At 54.4% G+C, this 21,353-nt stretch overlaps 1 protein-coding gene across 7 annotated transcripts in view; it reads right to left on the bottom strand.

Moving 5' to 3' along the window:
• ZNF423 (zinc finger protein 423) overlaps window positions 1-21,353 on the bottom strand; it is a 284,391-nt gene that overhangs the window by 131,476 nt on the left and 131,562 nt on the right. For all 7 annotated transcript variants that reach the window (XM_029209172.1, XM_029209183.1, XM_029209154.1 and 4 more), the window contains one exon: window positions 3,582-6,796. In XM_029209172.1, coding sequence (XP_029065005.1) covers window positions 3,582-6,796 — 3,215 coding nt within the window. The remainder of the gene's footprint in view (window positions 1-3,581; window positions 6,797-21,353) is intronic.

Genomic DNA, 21,353 nt, shown 5'->3' with positions numbered 1-21,353 from the left:
CTGGCACCTAAGCCAGGGCTGCCTTCCCCAGCGTGGCCCGAGCAACCCCAGAGGGTCCCGGGGCAGGAAGAGAACATGCTTGAGGGTGTGGAGAGGGAAAGGGAAGAACAGGGGAAAGACAGCCACCGCCGCTGAATTCCCGCTGAATCATGATCGCAACTCACATTTACTGAGCACCTACTATGAGCCTACTATGTGCAGGCACCGTCTCTTCTGAATTACTCACAATGACTCTGCAAGCTCCACTTTAGGGATGGAGAAAGTGGAGTGTCAAGAGGCTAAATCATTTGGTCAAAGCGTAGCGCCGGTGATCAGGAGAGCTGGGACTGGACCCCAGGCAGGCGCCCACCAGAGCCACTGTCTGAGCTGCCGTTCTTGGCTCCACGCCAAGACCACCCCACACAGCCCTGCTCTGGGTGACGGAAAGCTGTCACCTGAACAAGCCCGTGAACCTGGCAGTCTGTTTACCCTGCAGGAAGATGGAGTGTGAAAGCACCCAGTCTACCTCCCCACCCCACGCCGGACAGGGCACCGTGGTAATCTGGTGAGTCGATGAGGGCCAGGGTCTGCCCACAAGGGGCTGGAATTGGGGTGATGTTGTTATTACCCGTAAACAGAGGGGGAGGCGGAAACCTCACCGCTTCGCTCCAGCCAACAGCAGCCTCGGCCCCATGGGAACCCAGTCCTCAGAGAGCTGGTTGCTATGGATACACTCCCGAGGGTCCCAGCCTGCCAGCCCCCAAGCCCCTGTGCAGCCCCCAGAGTCTGCTCTTGTATGCGTGAGCCCTGGGGGAGGGAGGGGTGGGCGAACAGACAGCTGGGCCCCTGCCCCCAGGCGTGCCCAGGCAGGGGGCGAGGCCCCAGAGGCTGTGCCTCCGCTGGGGAGGTACCCGGGCTTTGTCTAGCTCCTTTCTGCAAATGGCCCATCTGCCCAGGCCTCTAGATGTGAGTTCCAGCTCCCTTCTCTCTCACAAGACCAGGAACAGGGAGAGGAAGGCCTTCCAGGCTCCCAGAAAACAAGCCCCCTCGGGTTCGTAGTTCCGCACTCCCACGCACAGCTGTGCATCCTCGGGTACGTGGCTCCACCCTTCTGAGTCTGGGCCCCTCTGTGCCAAAGCCAAGGTCATGGCAAAGGTCCAGGGTGTTGCCATGGAAACAGTATAAGAGCGGGTGCCCACACAGTAGGGGTTTTACGAAGTAGTACTTGATACAGGATCCAGCCTTCAATAGCCAAAGGCTCTGGGGACGCTAGAAGCAGCCCCATGGCCGGCAGGAGCCCCAGTGTGGGCAGGGATGGGGCTGGAGCGCACCTGGGAGAAGGGTATGCAGGGGCCCGGCCGTGCCGCACTGTCCCACCGCATGAGCACCGGGCTGACCACCCTGGACCCCACCCTTGCAACTAGGATGGGCTCCAGAGGTGCTGGCTGAAGGGCTGGTCAAGAGCTCGGGCTGGGGCACCACCTGGGCTCTAATCCCTTCTCTGCTTCTTTAAACTGCGGGGCTCACAGCAAACTACCTAATTGCTCCTTGCCTCCTTTTCCTCATCTGTAAAGTGAGTGTTGTAAGGATTAAATAGACAGAAAGTGCCTGGATGTGCCTGGTACATCCTTATTCCTCAATAAATGTGAGGTGTGATGATAAACGGGAAAATAACAAGTGATGGTTGCTACGTGCCCAGCACGTCTTTACTCATTTAATCCTCAGGGCAAAACACTGAGGTCAGCAGGGAGACAGTCACAGTATTTGACAACTGAGCAGGAACACGCGCCGGCCAACCAGAGCAGAGCCTGGTTAGAAAAGCAGAACGACCCCCCCGGTCCCTCCCAGGTGATGCCACCTTTGGACGTAGACACTATTGCAATTGCTATTACTAGTGGTACTATTATTACCCTCTGGCTTTACAGGTGAGGACCGAAGCCCAGAGAGGTCAAATCATAAGCGGGTACTGGAAGGGGGAGATTTTAACGCAGGCCATCTGACTCCAGGGCCCAAATCCTCCCCAATCCACCCACACTGGCTGGCAGCAAGCTGAGGCTCAGGGGGACAGAGCTGGGCAGCCGTGACCGCACTGTGCTCAGGACCTCTGAAGGGTGACCGCTGGACCCTTACCTAGAAGGCTTTGCTCAGTCATAAGGCCTTAAGAAAGTGGTCCATTTCTGACCCTCCTTGGCTGCCAGACACACCAGAAATAATGGGCGCTCAGGACAAATTTAATCAACCCATCAATCACCTCTAAAAGCAGCTCTCTGCTACAGACGGGGCTTTGAGGAGAGGCCTCAGGCCCCAGCTGGACACACAGCTCTATCCTCATTCAGACGTTTCCCTCTGCAGCTGAGTGATCTTGGTCAGGGCCTCTGGCTCGCTGGCCTCTGTGGGGAGCTGGCCAGGAGACCCCTTAGGGGCCCCCACTGCAGAGTCTCCCTTCAGCCTCTCCCGCCATCCTTCTCTCTCACTCTCTCTCCCCCTCAAAATCCCGGAGTTCCGGGCCCCGGTTCTGATCCCACAGTGAAACACCCTCAGCAGACATCCCTGTCTTCCAGCAGGAACCCCGTGGCAGGTGGCCCTTCCCCAAATCCTGCCCCCCTGCCAGTGGTACCAGCAGTGGCCCTCCAGGGAAAGATACCCCCGAGATCTGCTTGGCATCTCCTCGGTCTGGAAACAGACAACACAGACTTGATGGGAACGCCCGGGCCCGTTCTGACACCTGAGGGTCATGCAGCCTCCAGGCCCACTGGCAGGTGCCCCCTGGTCACCATTCCCAGGGCCCATGTGGACCCTCCAGTAGCTCAGACTTCCCCTGCCTCATCAAAACCCACCGGTTATGGGCCTGCGGCTCCCCCTGACCTGGTAGCCCCCAAGGCAGGGACCGCTTCTGACTCTCCTTAGCTGCCAGGCACCCCCAAAATAAAGGGGGCACAGGACAATTTTGATCAATCATCAGTCAGTCATCAACGATAACAGTAACGGGAAACACTCCTAGGGCTTTGCACGCACCGGCAACTGCACTGACTATAGTGATGCCGTTGATGGTAATAGTACCAGCTGGTGATAACTGCTAGCGTGACTGGGCCCTAAGTGCCGGGTTCCAGGCCCTTTATGTGTATATTATCTCCATAAATTGTCAAAGCATTCCTAAATCTAAAGCCTAAAGAACAGAGTCACTTGCCCAAGAAGACCCAGTAAGTGTGTGAATAAGTCCACTCCGCGATCAACGACCAAGACGACCATGAACACTGAGGAAGCGCTCACCGCACCAGCCTTTTATCTACATTATGCCACGGGCCCCTCATAACGATTCTGTGAAGTCGAGACAATTATTATTCCCATTTTACAGACGAGCCCTTGGCAAGCGAGGCCCAGGAAGATAAATGCCATGTCACACAGGAAGGGAAATGGTGACACTAGGGTTTGAACTCAGAGTCTGCCGCAATCAGACGTGCTTAACCGCTGCACAACGGCGCTGCTTCTCTGGGCTACTAGAGGGAACGCCACCGGGCAACACAGAGCTCAGCACGGGGGCTCCTCTGGGCATGAGCGGAGCCCCAAGGAGCAAGGTCCAGGCTCGGGTGGGCTGCACTTACCCGGGGCACTGGCGACGTCTGGGCGCCTTTCCGGGGCCCACTGGTCTCTGGAGTGAGGTCACGGTGGTCCACCTGCATGTGGCTCTCCAGGTCCTCAGCACTCTCGAACTTGACGCTGCACTCGGGGCAGCGGAGGCCGGCGCAGGGCCGGTCGGCAGGCTCGGGCGGGGCCAGGCCACCCACCTGTCCGTTGGAGCTGCGGGCCATGCAGCCGGCGCAGAGGCCATAGGGGAGCCCGTTGACGTCGAGCTTCACCAGGTCCTGCTTGCTGCGAAACTCTTTGAGGCACAGGGCACACTTGTACAGCTTCTGCAGCCCCTGGCCGTTGGGGGAGGACGCAGCCGAGCTGCCCGCCAGCTTCTGCATGTGGAAGGTGCCATGGATCTTGAGCTCGAGCGTGGAGGTGACCGTCTGCATGCAGACCACACAGCGGAAGCCTGTGAGGGAGTTGCGCAGGTCGGGGTGCATCTGGCAGTGCTCGATGAACTCCTCCTCGCTCTGCAGGGGCATCTTGCAGATGCGGCAGGTGCCCGTGTCCAGGCTCTTGCTGTGGGTCACCTTGTGCTCGGTGAGCGTCAGCAGCGAGGGGAAGCGCTCGCCACAGATGGGGCACATGTAGTGCTTGGCAGGGCCCCGGTGCGTCTGCAGGTGCTCCCGGAGGCCATTCTCCGAGAAGAAAGTCCGTGAGCACACGTTGCACTTGTGGCTGCCCTTGATGAACTCAGCCTTCTTCCGGGAGCCGTCGTCCTCACCTGGCCGGATGTTGTGGTCCCGCAGCCTGTGGTTCTGCAGCAGCACCTCCATGGTGTAGGCCGCCCCGCAGATATCGCAGCCGTACATGGGTTCTGACGCGTCCACGTCATCCTCGCTCGCCTCGTGGCTGTTGGGCGCCTCGGGGTTCTTCAGCAGCATGCCCTGCAGGTCGGCCGGCTCGGCCTTCTTGGCGGTAGCCGGGGGCACCCCGTTGGCCGTGCCGTTCTCGGTGGCCGCGTCAAACACGCAGTGCTTCTCCCGCAGGTGCTTCTCCAGCAGGATGATGGCGTGGAAGGCCTTGCTGCAGAACTTGCAGTTGTACTTCTTGCTGTGCGTGGTGATGTGGCACTGCAGCTCCACCTCGGTGCTGAAGGTCTCCCCGCAGAAGATGCACTTGTGTGCCTTGGCCGGGTTGCCCAGGTGGCTGTGTTTGACGTGCACCTGCAGGTCGGCCTCCTTGCGGAAGTCCCAGTTGCAGGCCGTGCAGCGGTACATCTTCTTCTCGTTGCTGTGCTTCACCGCCAGGTGCACCTGGATGGACACCTTGGAGTCAAAGACCTCCTGACACAGGGTGCAGTGGTAGAGCACGAAGGTGTGCATGTCCAGCAGGTGCTTCTGCAGGTCGTCCACCGAGGAGAACTGCTTGTCGCAGCTCTCGCACACGTAGTGGGTCGACGTGGTCATGTAGTGCACCGTCAGGTGCTGCAGGAGGGATTCCTGGGAGTCGAAGTCCTCCTTGCACTGGGGGCACGCCTGCTTGCGCAGCAGCAGCTCCAGGTGCAGCTTCAGGTGGGTCTGGAAGCTCTCGAAGTTGGAGAACTTGAGGTCGCACTGATTACAGGGATACTCGCCGTTGGAGATGGAGTTGGCGCTCACCGAAAGCCGCTGCCGCTTCGGGGACGACACCTCCACGTCAGATGAGACCGGGCTCTGCTCCGCCTTGGACTTCTTGCTGTGGGCCAGCGGGATGTTCTTGTGGTTCTCCTTGATGTGCTTGGTGAGCTTCAGGATGGAGCCGAAGATGGGCGAGTTGGTGCAGTAGGGGCAGGAATAGACCTCCATGAAGGACTGCGCAGGCTGCACGACCGGGGACTCCAGCTTGGCGCTGCTGACGCTGCAGTGGGCCTGCTGGATGTGCTCGGTGAGGGAGGACTCGGTCAGGAATCCCATGGAGCACTGGTTGCAGAAGAAGGCGTTACTGCCGTCGGGCGGGTTGGAGTTGGGGCCGCAGTGGGAGACGCGGATGTGCTCCTGCAGGCTGTTGATGTCGGCAAACATCTCGGGGCAGTAGTTGCAGTGGAAGGCGGAGATGTTACTGAACTGCATCACGGGGTAGGCGTGGTTCTTGTGCAGCTTGCGGACGTGCTCATTGAGGTTGTAGAGGGTGGGCATGGAGTCTAGGCAGATCTGACACGTGTGGCTCTGCTGTGGCTTATCCGCGTGGATGGTCTTCAGGTGGATCTCCAGCACGGCCAGGCTGTTAAAGTCCCGCTTGGAGCAATAGGGGCAGCTGTAGACCACCTTGGACCAGCCCTGCCCGTCATCCCGCATCTTCTTCTGGCCCCGCAGTGGCTTCAAGGTGGAGTCCGGCGTGGAGCCTCGCTCCACGGAGGCGCTGGAGTCTGGAGTGGCGCTGCTCATGGAGGCCACGCTGCCCAGCACGGGGTCAGGGCTGACGCTGTGGTTGCTGGAGTCGGGCTGCCGGTGGCTGTCCAGGTGGCAGTAGACGCCCTCCACCGAGGAGAACTGCTCGGGGCACATGGGGCACTTGTGTTTCTGGTTGGCGTGGGCTTGGTGGATGTGGGCAAGCAGCGCGTTCTCGTCGACGAAGACCTCGGGGCAGTGGATGCACTGCAGGTCGGCCTTCTCGGAGAGCTGGGGGTGGCGGGTGAGCACGTGCTTCTCCAGCTCCTCAGTCTGGCTGAAGGTGTCCTCGCAGTAGTCGCACATGAAGTCGTCCTTCTTGGCCTCCTTCTCCGACTTGGCCAGGTGCTCCTTGTTCTTCTTGTGGGCCTGCATGTGGCTCTGCAGCGAGCTGGTGGAGGAGAAGCCGCGCTTGCACACGGTGCACTTGAAGGGCTTGCTGGAGCTGTGGGTCTTCAGGTGGATCTTCAGGTGGTCGCTGCGGGAGAAGGCCGCCTCGCACTCGTGACAGTGGTACTTCTTGTCGCCCGTGTGCAGCTTGATGTGCCGGTCGCGGCTCCTCTTGTGCTTGAAGAGGCGGCTGCAGTAGGTGCACTTGAACGGCAGCTTGTCGCTGTGGATCTGCTCGTGCCTCTTCAAGTAGCTCAGGCGGATGAAGGACTTGTCACAGAACTGGCAAGGGTACGGCAGGCCCGTGCCCCCTTCCTCCTCACCCAGGCCCAGGTCACACCCATCTCCGATCATCTGCGTGGGTGACGCAACATCCTTGCTGGAGGGAGACGAGGCCACCCAGGAGAGCTGCGGGTCGTCGTCGCCATCTGCAGAGCGAAGGCAGAAGAGAGATCAGAGGCGATTCCCAGGGCCGCGAGAGACAAGGACGGAAAAGCTCGCGGGCTGAGGCTGTGCAGCTGGCCAACTGCTGCAGGGGGAGTCGGGGCGGGGAGTCTGGGGGGCCGGAAACAAGTGGACATGCGGGCCTTCCAGTCTGCAGAGAGGGTGGAAGAAGGGTGGCAGGATAAGCAGGGGACGTGCCTCTCCCCTGGGCAACACCTTCCTGGACCTCACTGGATGCAGCACCCAGCCCCCCCAACAGGAGGTGAGGTCTCAGTCACTTCCCTGATGGGGAGTGGGGGGGGGATGCAGCCTGGGAAAAAAGTCACCTGAAATGTCCTCAGAGACCATCAGTCCCATAGGCCCAAAGGAGGTAAGTCCCATCACTTGATCAAGACACAGGGGTTGACTCCCCCTCCAACCCCTAGTCTGTGGGGGAAATCCCACTGGTGCAATGGGACGTAAGCAAAACTCTGCAAGAAAATAAAATGCATTTTAATGAATTCGGCCACACCACATTCCGTGGGGAAGGGGGGACTGGTAAAGCTGGAACTGCTGCTGCAGGTACACACAGACATATGAGGCGGAAGTCACAGGCACATGGTGTCGGCCCCGAGAGCACACACGGGCGTAAACGAGGGGCACTTGAGAAGGGGCTGCAGGGTTCCCAGCCCAAACCATCCCAAGGGCGGTCGTTTCCTTTGTTCCCCCTCCACCCCTGGATTTGCCCCAAGTTCGCTCAGGACCCTGGGTGATGGCCTGACGGCGTGGTGATCAGAGATGGGGCCAGGACCCAGATAGCCACAGATCTCAGAGCCTAGTGGGCCCTTAAATCCCCTGTGGCGTGTGCGGACGGGGCCTGCACGGACACCCTATGTGGCCCGCCCTCCCCAGGGACAGGGGCCACCCCCGCACTAGGGGTTGGCCATTTCTGGAAAAAAACAAAGGCAAACCGGACACAGCAAATTAAACCAGTGAAGTTTCCCAAGACACGGCGGGGGTTGAACGGAGCCAGCCTGAGCAGGGAGTGAATTCCATGGCTCAAGTTTCGTGTTGGGTGGATTTAAGACTTAATAATGAATGAAACGGACCGCAGGCTGCTACGGGCAGGGGAGAGACAAACAAAAGCTCAGACTCGACTGCACTGACCTTGCTCTTCTAACCCCCAAGGAAACAGACCACGGCCCCCGCCTCCCCGGCCCCCAGCCAAGCCAGCTTAGTCTTCGGAAAAGCCTCACAGGTGGAACCCAGAAATTCTTGGCCAGAGGCAGCCGAGACCCTCTGGAAGGGAAAGGCATGGGGACCACATTCCGAGGCTGGGCAGGCACCGGCACACACACCTGCATGCATAAACACACACACACACAGGTCACACGTCACTCCCACAACTCACATGGGAACTCCAACACACCAACACACACTCACACACATGCAGTCATACACACACTCTTACCCACACACAGTCACATACTCTCACACACACACAAACATATCCATTCCCCTGCAATCACTCCCACATGCACACACAAGCTTGAACACACACGCACTCACCGGCAGACACAGACACACACACCGTCACGGAGGCACGGCTCAGACCGGGGGCCCCGCACCCCCAGGCTCTCACAGCTGCCAACCCCAAGACTTGGAGAGACAAGCAAGGCCGGCTAAAGGGTCTTTCGGGGTCACTCAGAGCCTGCTCCTAGGGTCCACGCACCACCCTGGTGCCCGCCCGGGGCCTCTGGCCCCAACCGTGTGAAGATCTGCCTGACCCCAGCTGGCACCGCTGGCAGAGCTCTGCCTGGAAGGATGCCACTCTCCAAAGCTCCCGGCCCAGAGTCCTGCATCTCCCAGCAGCCTCCCTGCCTCTGAAGCCCAGTCACCCAACCCAGAGCAGGGTGCCTCCCAAAGTGAGGGCGCCCACTCCCCTGGGAGCCTCACATTACAGGGCCTTCGGATGGGAAGGACGCGGGGCTGCCAGCTCCTCAGATGAGATGCGGCGGGAGGCGCCCCGGCCCCTGCCGGGTAATTCCCAGCTCTTGCCAGCTGGGCTACGTGGGGTGCAGACAAAGGGACCCAAGGGAGGAGACGGCTGGAGCTGGGGCAGCTGAGGGATGTGCTCGGCCCCCACCCCCTGGCCGGGCTCCACCAGCTTTTTATTATTTTGATGTCTTAGCTCAGACTCACGCAAGCTGCCACAGAGCCCTTCCTGTGTACCTCTGCTAAGGGCTGTTCTAACCACGAAGGAGGCGGGAACCAGGGCCCCTCCCACTGTACAGATGAGGAAACTGAGGCACAACCACAGTGACGTCCCCCAGGGAAGGACAGCACCAGGCCTGTCCACAGTCAGGCCCCTTGACACAGGTCAGTCGTACAAGACTACACCTGAGTAGGTGAGACCAGGAGAGGGACCCCCGTGTCAAGCTCCCATGCAGTCAGGGGCTGCCTCTCCTTTGAGCCCTGACAGGACCACCAGAATGGCCCATCGTCTGCATTGCAGGGAGGGGCCCCCGAGGCCCGGGAGGTACAGAGGCTGGCTGGAGCTCGCAGGGCCGACAAATGGAAGACAGGCCAGCTCATGGGTGGCGGGGGGCAAGGAAGATGCCTTGCCAGAAAGACCAAGCCCGGACACGTCTTTCATTCACGTTGTCTGAGGTTGGGAGCAGACACGTGCACTCGAACCCTCCTCCTCCATTCATCTGTCCACCCCACAAGCGTTCCTCTAAACACCCAGAGTCAGCTCACACATCTGCAAACAGGGACGTGTTGTGAGGGATGGATGAGAACACGTAATGTGAAGAAGCACTCTTATTCCATTTACATGAACTGTCCAGACCAGGCACATCTGTAGAGACAGAAAGCAGATTAGTGATTGCCTGAGGCCAGAGGAGGGAGCAGGGATTGACTGCAAATGGGCAAGAGGCATCCTTCTGAGATCATGGAAATGCCTGAAAGCTGGATTGCGGGGAGGACTGCACAGCTCTGTGAATTTACTTAAAAGTCACTGAACTGCTCACTTAAAACAAATGAACGTTATGATATGCAAATTATACTTCAATAAAACTGACAAACAAAATCACTATTTGGCCAGTAATAATAATTAGCACAAATGAGTACCACTAGTGCTAATAAAATTAGCAGCTACATCTAGTCAGCACGTCCCAAGTGCCCGCACTGTGCTAAGTGCTTCTATTACCACAATTAATCTCTTTTCATCCTCCCATTGGTAACATCCCATTTTTGAGATGAGGAAGCTGAGGCTCGGCGAGGTGAGTAACTTGCCCTGAGTCACACAGCCGGATGCCCCAGTTGTGTTTGACCAGGATTGTGGGGTCTACTCTCACCCTGCTCCACCTGCAACCCCACCCAGTCTTTGAGAAGAAGAAGCAACCTGCCCCAGCACCACAGTCCCTGAGGTTCATTGCGGGGCCGCCTGGCTGGCTTTATTTTTCTGCAAACAAGTCTCAAAACTAAAGCAAAGCACATTATTCTGGGAACAACAAACTGAGCAACTGCTGAGATTATAATCATCTGAATTGAAACGAAAATAAGGCTCCTTAAACTGAAAAGATCCAATCAGGGGAAATGGGCATGTTGACAAATAAAGACCCAACTCAGATTGCCCTGTTTAAAGCCTTTTACCTTAACAACGTTTAACCTTGACTGCTGCCGCCCCATCTCCTCCAAATGCATTTTGTTTGGGGGGCACTTAGCTTACTCTTCTAGGAGCAGACTGGAGAGACGACTGGGGCCAGCACACTCAGGATGGATGGGCAGGGAGGTCGGCAGATGAAGGGGGGGGGTCCTTTTCTTACAGCGGCAACACTCCCCTCATGCTGACTGTTAGACGTCACACAGTGCAGCCGGTGCAGCACACACCCTCAGGCAGATGTGCAGAAAGGGAAGGGGTGCAGAAACAGGATGAAGGCAACCCCAAGGTCCCCTTCAACTTGAATGTTTCAGAACTCAGGGAGAAGGTAGTTTCAAGGAAAGTCCAGCTCGACCAACCACCTTTTCATGTTCAAGTGAATGCTTTGATAGAGTCTACTATGTGCCAGGCACTCTTTTAAAAGCTTTACATGTGTTAACTCATTCAGTCCTCTCAACAGCCCAATGAGATAGGCACTATTATTATTATTTAATATTTCCCTGATCAGGTGAGAAAACTGAGGCACAGAGATGCTGAGTAACTTGCCTAAAGCCACACAGCTTGCAGGCAGGAGAGCCAGGATTCAAACCCAGTTAGTTGGTTCTGAGTCGGTGCTTTCACGCACCATGCTACCCTGCCTCTCTCCTTTGGGAGGGAGCACTGTCACATGAGAATATCAAGAGGGAAACCCAGTGACTAATGCCAGATCCTTGGCCTCCCCCTCCCGCTAGAATGAGTAAAAAGAAATATAACAAAATAAATAGAAAAATCACTTTCAAAAAGGAAATTAAAGTCATTTAAAAAGGATTAATCCTGGGGCTTCCCTGGTGGCGCAGTGGTTGAGAGTCCGCCTGCCAATGCAGGGGACACGGGTTCATGCCCTGGTCTGGGAAGATCCCACATGCCGCGGAGCGGCTGGGCCCGTGAGCCATGGCCGCTGAGCCTGCGCGTCCGGAGCCTGTGCTCCGCAACGGGAGAGGTCACAACAGTGAGAGGCCCGCGTACCGCAAAAAAAAAAAAACAAAACAAAGGACTAATCCTGAAAAAAGGCCTGATAGGAAATGGGTTATATGGGGCTTTTGCAGTCTGCTGCAGGAAGAGAATGAAAATAGGCATAAAAGAGGGGAGGAATTTCGATAAAAACTCAATTATGTAGAAAAAAGAACATTAACTGGGCTTCGGGACACATCAGCGGCAGAAAGAGTCAGGTGGACCCCAAGCTCACATGGCCACACTTGGTGAATTCCACAGGCTGAGGCCACAGCCGTGACAACGTGGCCTCAGACACACCTTGTCTGGGCAGAGCAGAGTGGCCGCCACCCAGGATGGCTGGGACCCTCAGCTCCACGCCCCTCCAGTCACAGAGAATCAAGGTCGGGGCTGCCAAGGAAGTACCTGGATGCAGGAGAGAGAGTAGCTAGCCCACAGGCCCAGAGGAGTGAGCGGAAAGGGGGACCTTCCTGCAGCGAGGGGCACAGGCTGAGGAGGGAGGGAGCCCTCTGTCACTGAAGTTGTGCTAGAGGAATAAACGGCTCTGAAAAGAACAGTGAGGGGGAAGGTGTAAACAGCCAATGCCCAGGCAGCTCCAGGTTTCTAGGACATCCCTGGGAGGGGCAGGTCCATTCAAGTGAATAAAAATGACCACAAGCCTCCAGAGGGGACAAAAGCTGAGCGGTCCCAGGAGTGAAGTTTCCAAGTCCACAAGTGCCCCCAGTGTGGGGTACTGTGCACTCGAGTGCACCCCACCTGGGCGCTGCCCCATGGATAGTCCAGACCATGCACAGCAGGCAGACTTGGGACAACCAAGGGGCCTGGGGGAGACACGCCGGGGCAGAGGAAAGAGCACTGGACAGAGAGTCCAGCAGGAGACCTGGCCCTCGGCTGCCTCCACGTAATATGGGAAGTTGGAATTTGAGCCTCAAGAGTCCCCTGTGGGTGAATATAAAAGTCATTTTGGACAATATTCCAATCATCCAGATTGTTTCCAGAATAGCCACAAAAAGGCTCGACGATTCCTCACGAAGCCCCAGAAGGTCTCCTTGCTATTCACCCAATTCCATGGGAAAATGAAAATTGCTATGGAGGCAAGTTCCCTCCCCACAAGACAAAGCTCTACGGTGCTCCAGGTAGAGCCTCCCCTCTGTCCCCGTTGGGAATTCCAGGAATGGGAATAACTGTGGCCCGACCCCAGACTCAGGAACCATCTACGCCAATCCCGCTTGATATAGAGGAAGAAGCTGAGGCCCAGAGAGAGAAGAAAACTTCCAGGGACAGTAAATTGTTAGTGGTCACCTCGAATACTGTGTTCAGGAGGATTCTGAGGCCCTATCTGGGCTCAGAAGAAATGAGTGCTGAAATCAATTGCTAATGTCTGCCACGAGCAGAGAAGTGCACAAGTGGAATGTTCAAAGAGCGGGGAGCAAATTGGAGGAGGAGGTCTCCTGATTCCCAGTGCTAGCGAAGAAGCTTTTAACATCAGGTTTTCTCTTTCAAGAAGGGAACTGTGCATCCCCTCTGAAAAGGAGGCTTTAGGGCAGGATCACCAAAATCCTGTTGTTCAAGCAGAGACAACAGCATTTGACAGGTACTGTGGAGCTGTGTTGTAGTCTAGAGAGGGGTCTCCAGCCAGGGATAAGGGTCAGCAGGTCCAACTCTGCTGATGGTGAGGTCCACCCAAAGTGGGCACAAAGCAGCCCAGGCATCCTGGGAGGGCAGATCAATGCTCCCCAGAGCCCGAGGTGACAAAAGCTGCAAGACATGAATGTGCTTCAGGACACACCACTGACTGCACTTCCCACAGAGGCAGCCAGAACCAGACAGGTGGCTTCCAGACATGAAACGATGCAAATTCAGCTGGAGCAACATCTGGGTGAATTGCTGATCTCTTCTTAGGAAACTTCAAATCTCTACCCATCTGTCTCCCTGCGCTCCCTGTAAACCTGGTGCAGCAGAGGGATCTGTGGGGAGCCTGGATCTGTGACGAACTCGGTCCCAGAGGCCACTCTGTTGCTGGGAGGGTGGGAGTGCTTCTGCCTCTGTGACATGGCTGGACTGGGCAATCTCTGAGGCCTTTTCCTGGGGCTGCTTCCAGTAAACTGTGGTGTAAGCTTCCTGAGAGGCCCAGCACAGTTAACCCCTGGACCAGAGTGGGGTCCTGGATCCCACGGTATGAAGGCCCAGTAGGAGACAGAGGCTGCCAGGCCAGAGCTCCCGGCTGGGTGGGGCATCCTCACTGTCTACATGCCTACCAGGGACTCATCCAGACTCCAACTAGGCCCGGGGGGGCCCACCGACAAGAAGGCGACAAGAGTGCCTGCCCTGGTCCTTACCTCCTACCAGGTGACAAAGCTGGCCATCCATCCCAGAATACTCCGCAACTCAGTTATATGCACACATGTAGGATCGGTGCAAGGGGGAGGGGAGGCAAGAGGAAGTTAACGGGCCATCACTCATCTTATTTAACACAGACGGGGAAACAGAGACCACATAGCAGGAGCAGACAGATCCAGAACTAAACTCATAAAAACCACAGTAGTTACTACTTATGGAACATTTTCTATAAACCAGATCCTTTGCCAGCATTTTCTCGTTTGATTCTCACAATATCGCTATGAGGTAGGTGCTATTACATCCCCTTCTTTCTAACCGTGCAAACTGAGGCTCCAAGAAGGAAAGCAACTTTCTGAGCACATGGAGTTAGCAAGTGGCAAATGTACCACTACCGCCACCCCAAATCCACTCACTAACCACTAGACTACACTGCCTCTCCAGGCCCTGAGTGCCGGTTCAGGGCCTGCCCCACTGCAGAAGCTGCTCAGTGCCAACCCCTACAACTCAAGGACAGCCAAGAAGAGGTCCTCATACTTTATAACCCCACCCGCCACAAAGACAAAGGCATGTCCCAAAGTGGGCAGAGTCGGTGGCTGGCTTTACCAGGCTGGATTACCCGAGGCTGGCTCTGATGCCAAGCACCAATGAATGTAGCTGGTCTCTTGCCTCACTTGGTGGCAGGCAGAGCAGGATGCTTAAATAATCTGTGCAGAGCTCGTGGTAGGCAAGGTAATGCCCCCCCCACAACAAGACGTTCATATCCTAATCCCCAGAACCCAGGAATATGTTACATTACGTGGCAAAGGTGAATTAAGGTTGCAGATAGAATTAAGGATGCCAATTAGATGACCTTCGGATAAAGAGATTATACTAAATTACCTGGGAGAGCCCAATGTAATCACAAGGGCCCTTAATGCAGACGAGGGAGGCAGAAGAGGAAGTCAGAGTGATACAATTGCTGGCTTCGAAGATGGAAGGGGGCCACAAGCCAAGGAATGTGGGCAGACTAAAAATGGGAAAGGCATGAAAACAGATTCTCTCCAGAGCCTTCAGAAAAAAAACAGCCCTGCGGTTTTAGCCCAGTGAGGTCCATGTCAGACTTCTGATTTACAGAACTATAATATAATAATTTGTTCTTGTTTTAAGCCGGTTAAGTCCATGATAATTTGTTACAGCAGCAATAGGAAACGAATACAGATATCGGTACCAGGAGAGGGGTGATGTTATTACAAATACCTGAGAAGTGCGGAAGTGGCTTTGGAATTGGGCAGTGGGCAGTGACTAGAAGAATTTTCAAGAGTGTGGTAGAAAAAGCCTCTATTACCTTTAAAAGATTATTCATAGAAAAACTGACTCTGTTAGTGAAGACTCAAAAGGAAGTAAGGAGTACGTTTGAGAAAAAACCTAAGTCACCACAAAAAATACCTAAATCATCACAAACAAACGGATAAGAGAAACACGAACATTAAAGGCGCTGACGGCGAGGGCTTAGAAGATGAGGAACTTGATACTGGAAACTGGGAGGAAGGGATACTTGCTGTACGGTGCCAGGAAGCTTCAGGGAATCATGTCCCACAGTGACGTGGAAAACAGGACTAGTGATAGATAAGAATGGATATTTAGCTGAGGGGGTTTCCAAGCAACATATTGAAGGCATGGCCTGTTCTCTTCTTGCTGCTTGTAGTGGAGAGGAAAGAGATGGATTGAGAGAAGAACTGTTAAGCAAAAAGAACCAGGAATTGATGATTTTGGAAATTCTCAGCCTAACCGAATTGCAAAAGACATTATAATTAAGAGGTTCACTATCAACAAATCACACTGTGGGGGAGACTGAGAGTGTGATTATACATTTTGCTAATATCGCCGAAGAATCAAAAGGCTGGAACACTCAGTCACACAAAAGACTCTCTGAAGATATTAAGAATGTGACTCACATATCCTCCATGTCGAACCAGAGAGCATCTAGAAATTTGGGGGCGTTGCCCTGGAGCCATCCCAGAAGAAGCCAAAAGTAGAGATCAGATTATCTAGGGAAAAAATCTATGTAGGGACCTCTTGTCTAATGGTGTAGATCCCCCATGACATACACAGGAGACCCACAAGCTTCTTGAAAAGTTTATACCATCAGAAACACTGCCAGCTTGGACCAAAAAGGAGATGGAAGAAGGCTGAGGAACCCCCCCCCCCAAATTCTACAGGCAGGAAACAGGCTAATAAAATTACTCAGCTGCAAACATGTGATAATTTCCATTTAAAAAAGGAAAAAAAAAAAAGATAGTTCAGAGGGCAAAGCCAGAGAGTAGAACTTTGAGCCCAGAGGGTGGTACCATGAGCCACAGTGGATGAGATCACTACTGGACTAGGTTCAGATTCTGGCACTGAATAAGCATAGGGATGTATGGAGAGGCAAGTACACCCATCCCCTCTTGTTCTTTCATTTTCCCAACTCTTGAGAGCGGGAATCTGATGAATTGGTCTCTCAGAGGCTTTGTAGCTCTAAGAGTCTGTGATCAACTAGTGATGGCTTCCCTGGGTACAGGAATGAGGAATGCCAGAGAGTAGGTATCCCAGCTTCCGGCTGGATATCTCCCGGTTTGTGTTCTTTCCCTCGGCGCATATTTGTTGAGTCTGCTCTATATGCCTGGACCTCTGAGGGTTGCAGAAGGTACCTAGCATGCTTAGGTTTCTCTGCTCTTGTCTGCCCAACCTCTCTGTCAATTAGTCACCGTCTCAAGTTTCAACTCTAAACCAACGCTTTGCCACTTTGAAGCACTTTATTTTTATTATTATTATTTTTTGCAGTACGCGGGCCTCTCACTGTTGTGGCCTCTCCCGTTGCGGAGCACAGGCTCCGGACGCGCAGGCTCAGCGGCCACAGCTCACGGGCCCAGCTGCTCCGTGGCATATGGGATCTTCCCGGACCGGGGCACGAACCCGTGTCCCCTGCATCGGCAGGCGGACTCTCAACCACTGCGCCACCAGGGAAGCCCTTGAAGCACTTTAAAAGAGGGGGGAAAAAACCTTTCATGTAAGCAGTAGTCAGTCGTGCATGTAGATATTTGATTTCCCTAAAGGGACATTTGAGGGTATGGTGTAAAGGTTGGAGGCCCAGCCCCTGAGAAATCAAGAGTCCACCCTGAGAAGAAAGGGGAAAAGGCAGCTGGAGGGTCTTTCCTCAGAGGTAGGCCAAGGAGCCTCCTAAAGGATACCAGGAGCTGACACGGCTCCACCTAAAATCTTGAATTAGAATTATGCTTTTAGTAAAAATAACAGCGATTTGTATTCACCCTTCCCTGCTCCAGGGAGCTCAGAGTGCCTTTGCAGCTATGATCTCATCATCACCAGTGAGGCCACAGACAGGGAAAGCAGGGATCATTCTTTCAGTTTGGGAATCAAAATTAAGCAGGTTGGGCGGGGGTGGTGCTCAAGGGTCAACAGGCAGCATGAGGGTGGCGGCTGGCATGCAGAGGTCAGTGGCCCCAAACTGAGAGGAGGAGCTGGCCCTGGTGGGTGAAGGGTGGGGTCCTATTCTTTGACCCACCTCTAAGGGACACTTGGCACATATCCTTGAGGGCCCACAGACCTCCCAACAGACTGAAAGCCATGGCCCGGCATGCCTTTTTCTGGCTGTCTCTAGGGGCTGCTGAAATGCCACCTGACAGCAAACGACTGCCATCCAGGCCCTTAATAAACCTTCCGGGGAACCAAAACCATCAGCATTATTTTGAAGAGACTCAATCAGTCTCAAGGAGACATCAGCCACTGGGAGACAGCAGAACCATATTCTGAGAGTATGGGCTCGCTTAGACTGAGCTGCCACTCATTGGCTGTGTGACGGTTGTCAAGTCACTGCACCTCTCTAAGCCCCCATTTCCTCAACCATAGGATGGGGATCATAAGAGTGTCTACCTTACAAAATGGGTAATGTGTACGTGCTGCTAAGCATTCAATAAATGAAGGAGGTCACCAGTGGAACTCATACTACCTTCGTTAATTGTAAATCCCATCAACTGTATGGCATTTAAAATTTTACACAGCATTTTCACACCCATTATCCCTTTGACGTTGGAGCAGCTCCTCATGGTTGAGGTAGTGGTGGTGGTTGTTATTTCCATATTACAAGCAAGCAGGGCGCCACACACCCAGGGATCCTGGGATGGAACCCAGCATCCCACCCAGCCTGTGTCCCTCTTTCACACTCAGAGGATCTGGGGTTACACAGTAAGCTGCGTGGTCAACCCCACGGATGAGGAAACGGAACAGAGAGGTTAGATCAAACCCCGATGTCACGGAGCAGATGGTAAATGGAAAAGCTGGGACTGGACTCCCAGCGGGACTGAGAGAGATGATGACCTGAGCAGGGGGACACAGATCACCGTGACTGTCCTCTCACCAGATGGTCTGGGGACCACCCAGTTATCAGTTGTTTTGTAAAAACGCCAACATTTAGAAATCAAGAACACTCAACGGTTTTTAAAACATCCACTTCTGAGTTTTCTGGAAGGAGACGGCAAAGACCTGGAGACACAGGACCTGCATTTGGTGCAGCCATGACAGACCAGAGCTGCAGCTCCCCATTAGAACCGGGTGCTCACTCTCCTGTTTCTCCAGACCCACAGGGCTCCCTTCCTCATTATGAGGTGTCCTGGGCCCCAAAGGCACTTGTGTTTGCTTGGCAGCTGAGTCCAGCAGCTGGACTTAGGAGCCTTAGACTCCCAGCTCCATCAAGTTAATGAACCTCCTCAGCTGTACAGAAGAAACCTGCCTCAGTTTCCTCATCTGTAAAATGGGAATAATAATAATAGTCCCAATTATAGAGTTCCTATGCAGATGAAATAAGTGAATATTTGTAACAGGTTATATATGAGAAATGCTCTATTAGATAAAAATAGTCACTGGCTACTGGCTCCCAGCTCAACATAAGGTCACAGGGCAGACAGAGAAAGGGAGAGAGAGACAGGCAAGAGAGGCAGGCAATGGCCGTGATGGTTTGAATGGGCACAAGACAGTGAGGGGTCCCACCTCCCTGAGTTCTGATTAACAACCAGGAAGGTCTAAGTTAAGGACAAGCAGTTACCCCCCTACAGAAGATGATTTTCTAAGCAAAAGACACTCAACCCGCATAAAGGCCCATCGGGCCCTTGCCATTTACAATCCCAGGACATCAGAGAGGAAAGAAGCCTGCAAGAGCCCCCAGCCCAGCCCCCTCATCGTATAGACAGAAAACTCAGGCACCAGCAGCCTCGCTGGCGCTTGGACCCGGGTCTCCAGGCTCACGGTAGAGGGCGTGGGGGATGAGGCCTGACTCCCAGAGCACCCCTGCCCCTCACCCACTACGCTGCCATCCCAAAGGGCTGCTGGACACCCAGGACAGGAAGGGGACATCTGCCTTTCCCCTTGAAGCCTCTGACCCCACAGAACACACAGCCTGCCCGGCTACTCCATCCCTTAGACAAATTTACTTAGCACTGATACTGAAAATGCAATTGAGCTTGAGTTTTATTGCAGAAATTAAACATACCAGGAAAAAAAAAAAATAGAGCACTCGTCAACTCACCCGAGAGCTGGCGGTGATCAAATCTAGCTAAGGTGGAGTGTCACGATAGGCTCCTGCCAGGGAAGAAGGGCCCCAATATTCCCCCATGAGCCCCAAAGATGGGGCTCTTGTTACTAGCAGAGGGGCTCTGGAAGGCTTTTCCATCAGCCCCCTGGCCGGGCCCCCTGCACTCCCCGACCTCACCCCACCAGCCTCCCACCGTCGCGGCTGCAGAGAGTCTCCGAAGTCACCTCCATGAGCTTTCACGAAATGACACCACCAAGGGCCGGAGCAAAGGGCTCTCTGCTTGACTCGAGAGAAAGCAAGATGCTTTCAGGGTTGAATCACTGTTTTTCTTTCCTCCCTTTGGAGATCGGCAGAGCCCACATTCGGCCGTGTTCGTGGACCTGGGACTGGAAACAGCTGCGCTCTAATTACATGTAAAGTGTACCAAAACATCCTTTTTATCACAGACTGGAAATCTGTTAGCATCTGTCTCTCCTTTGTTTCTTCCACAAGATACAAGCTTGTTTCTACATTTTTCTCACCTGTAGCGGTGATTAAAATTCATTATAAATGAAAGGAGTGAACAGAGAAACAAGTTCCTCTGTGTACCCTTCTAAACTCAAATTAGAAACAGCTGTTTGCTAATTCATGCAGCGATGTTTTGTCGTGCTCTGTGAATCAATAATAACTCACCTTATTGCTGCAGAAATTTTGGGATAATCCATATATTTAATTCGGCGTCGGGTTCTCCAGGCAGGAATGTGGTGGCAGAACATCCCAGCTGACCTCAGGTGGGCACGAGGGGACTCTGGTTCACTCCCTGGTGACGTCCACGCTGCCCCGGCAAAGAACCCCAAACTCGGAGGCACCCAGCACCTCTACCCTAGACACGGGTCCTGGCAGGACCAGAAGAAAACCCCGAAACAGTCTCCTTATCTCCTCCCCTCCCTGGAACCAGCCAAAAAAAAAAACCCAACTCTGATTAAACGCAAACCACACACATCCTCCAGCCACTGGAGGGAACAGCAAAATTAAACCTCTAACTGGTACGCGGAACAATTTAAAACTATTAAGTATAGGTGAAGCTTTTCTGTAAGAAAATACTCCTTTGATTAGGATTAAGTTTATTTGGATAGCATTCTTCCCTTCCCTACGTTATAGCTGCAGATGTCAGAGTTGCAGTCTGGAAGTCCTCGAATTTTCTGAGAAGTGTTCAGGCATCTCCTCAGCCAACTTCAGAGGAAAGCGTATGTGGCATCCAGAGCTGCAACCCTACCTGAAGCTCTGAAAGGGAGAGGATATTCTTTCTCCTTTGTGGGGAGGGAGGTGAGCAACACGTTCAGAGGCCCATACTGCCACCACGGCATGCCCGGCCTGATCAGCAGGGGCTCTTCCTTCAAGACACTGCCCCCAGGAAGCCTTCCCTGACTCCCTCTGCCACCACTGGTGCCCCTCCCTGACCTTGGGGGCACTGCCACTTTTTACCCTGCACTGTGGCACTTGGCATCACTGTCTATTTTGAGTCCTTGGGGAGCCCCTGTGTCCCCCCTCATTCTTTCAGGTCTGAAACATAGTCACACTGAGCCACTTTTTGAACCTCAGACTGGTATCACTGCCCACGGCCCAGTCCCACCCTGCAGCCACGGCGCCAAGCTCTTCATAAGCTTTACCTCATTAAATCCCCACCTCCATCCTACATGGTGCCCACCATCATTTTCCCCGTTTTACAGATCAGACACCTGAGACTCAGAGAGGGCAAGGGCCCCGAGTTTCACAGCAGGTAGTGGAAAGAGCCTGGAATGATCCCATATTTCTCCAGAAAGCCATCAAACTAAGGAGACAGCAGTCCAGTGCGTCCAAGGGGTCTAGGGAGCTTTCCCTTGGGGGAGGCCCGGACAGCTTCCTCCCGGGCAGGATCAGGGAAGTGTGAGCAGGGAGGTGCCATATGCTGGGAGGCAGGGGCACTCAAATTGTGCTTTGAGGAAGGAGGAGGCTCTGCACTGACCCGCGTCCCCCAAACGTGGGA

Source organism: Monodon monoceros, unplaced genomic scaffold, assembly GCF_005190385.1.
Source record: "Monodon monoceros isolate NGI ecotype Baffin Bay Population unplaced genomic scaffold, NGI_Narwhal_1 Super_Scaffold_10, whole genome shotgun sequence".
Taxonomy (NCBI): Eukaryota; Metazoa; Chordata; class Mammalia; order Artiodactyla; family Monodontidae; genus Monodon; species Monodon monoceros.
Note: the sequence above shows the minus strand (reverse complement) of the source record. Positions and strands in the feature narration are given on the sequence as shown.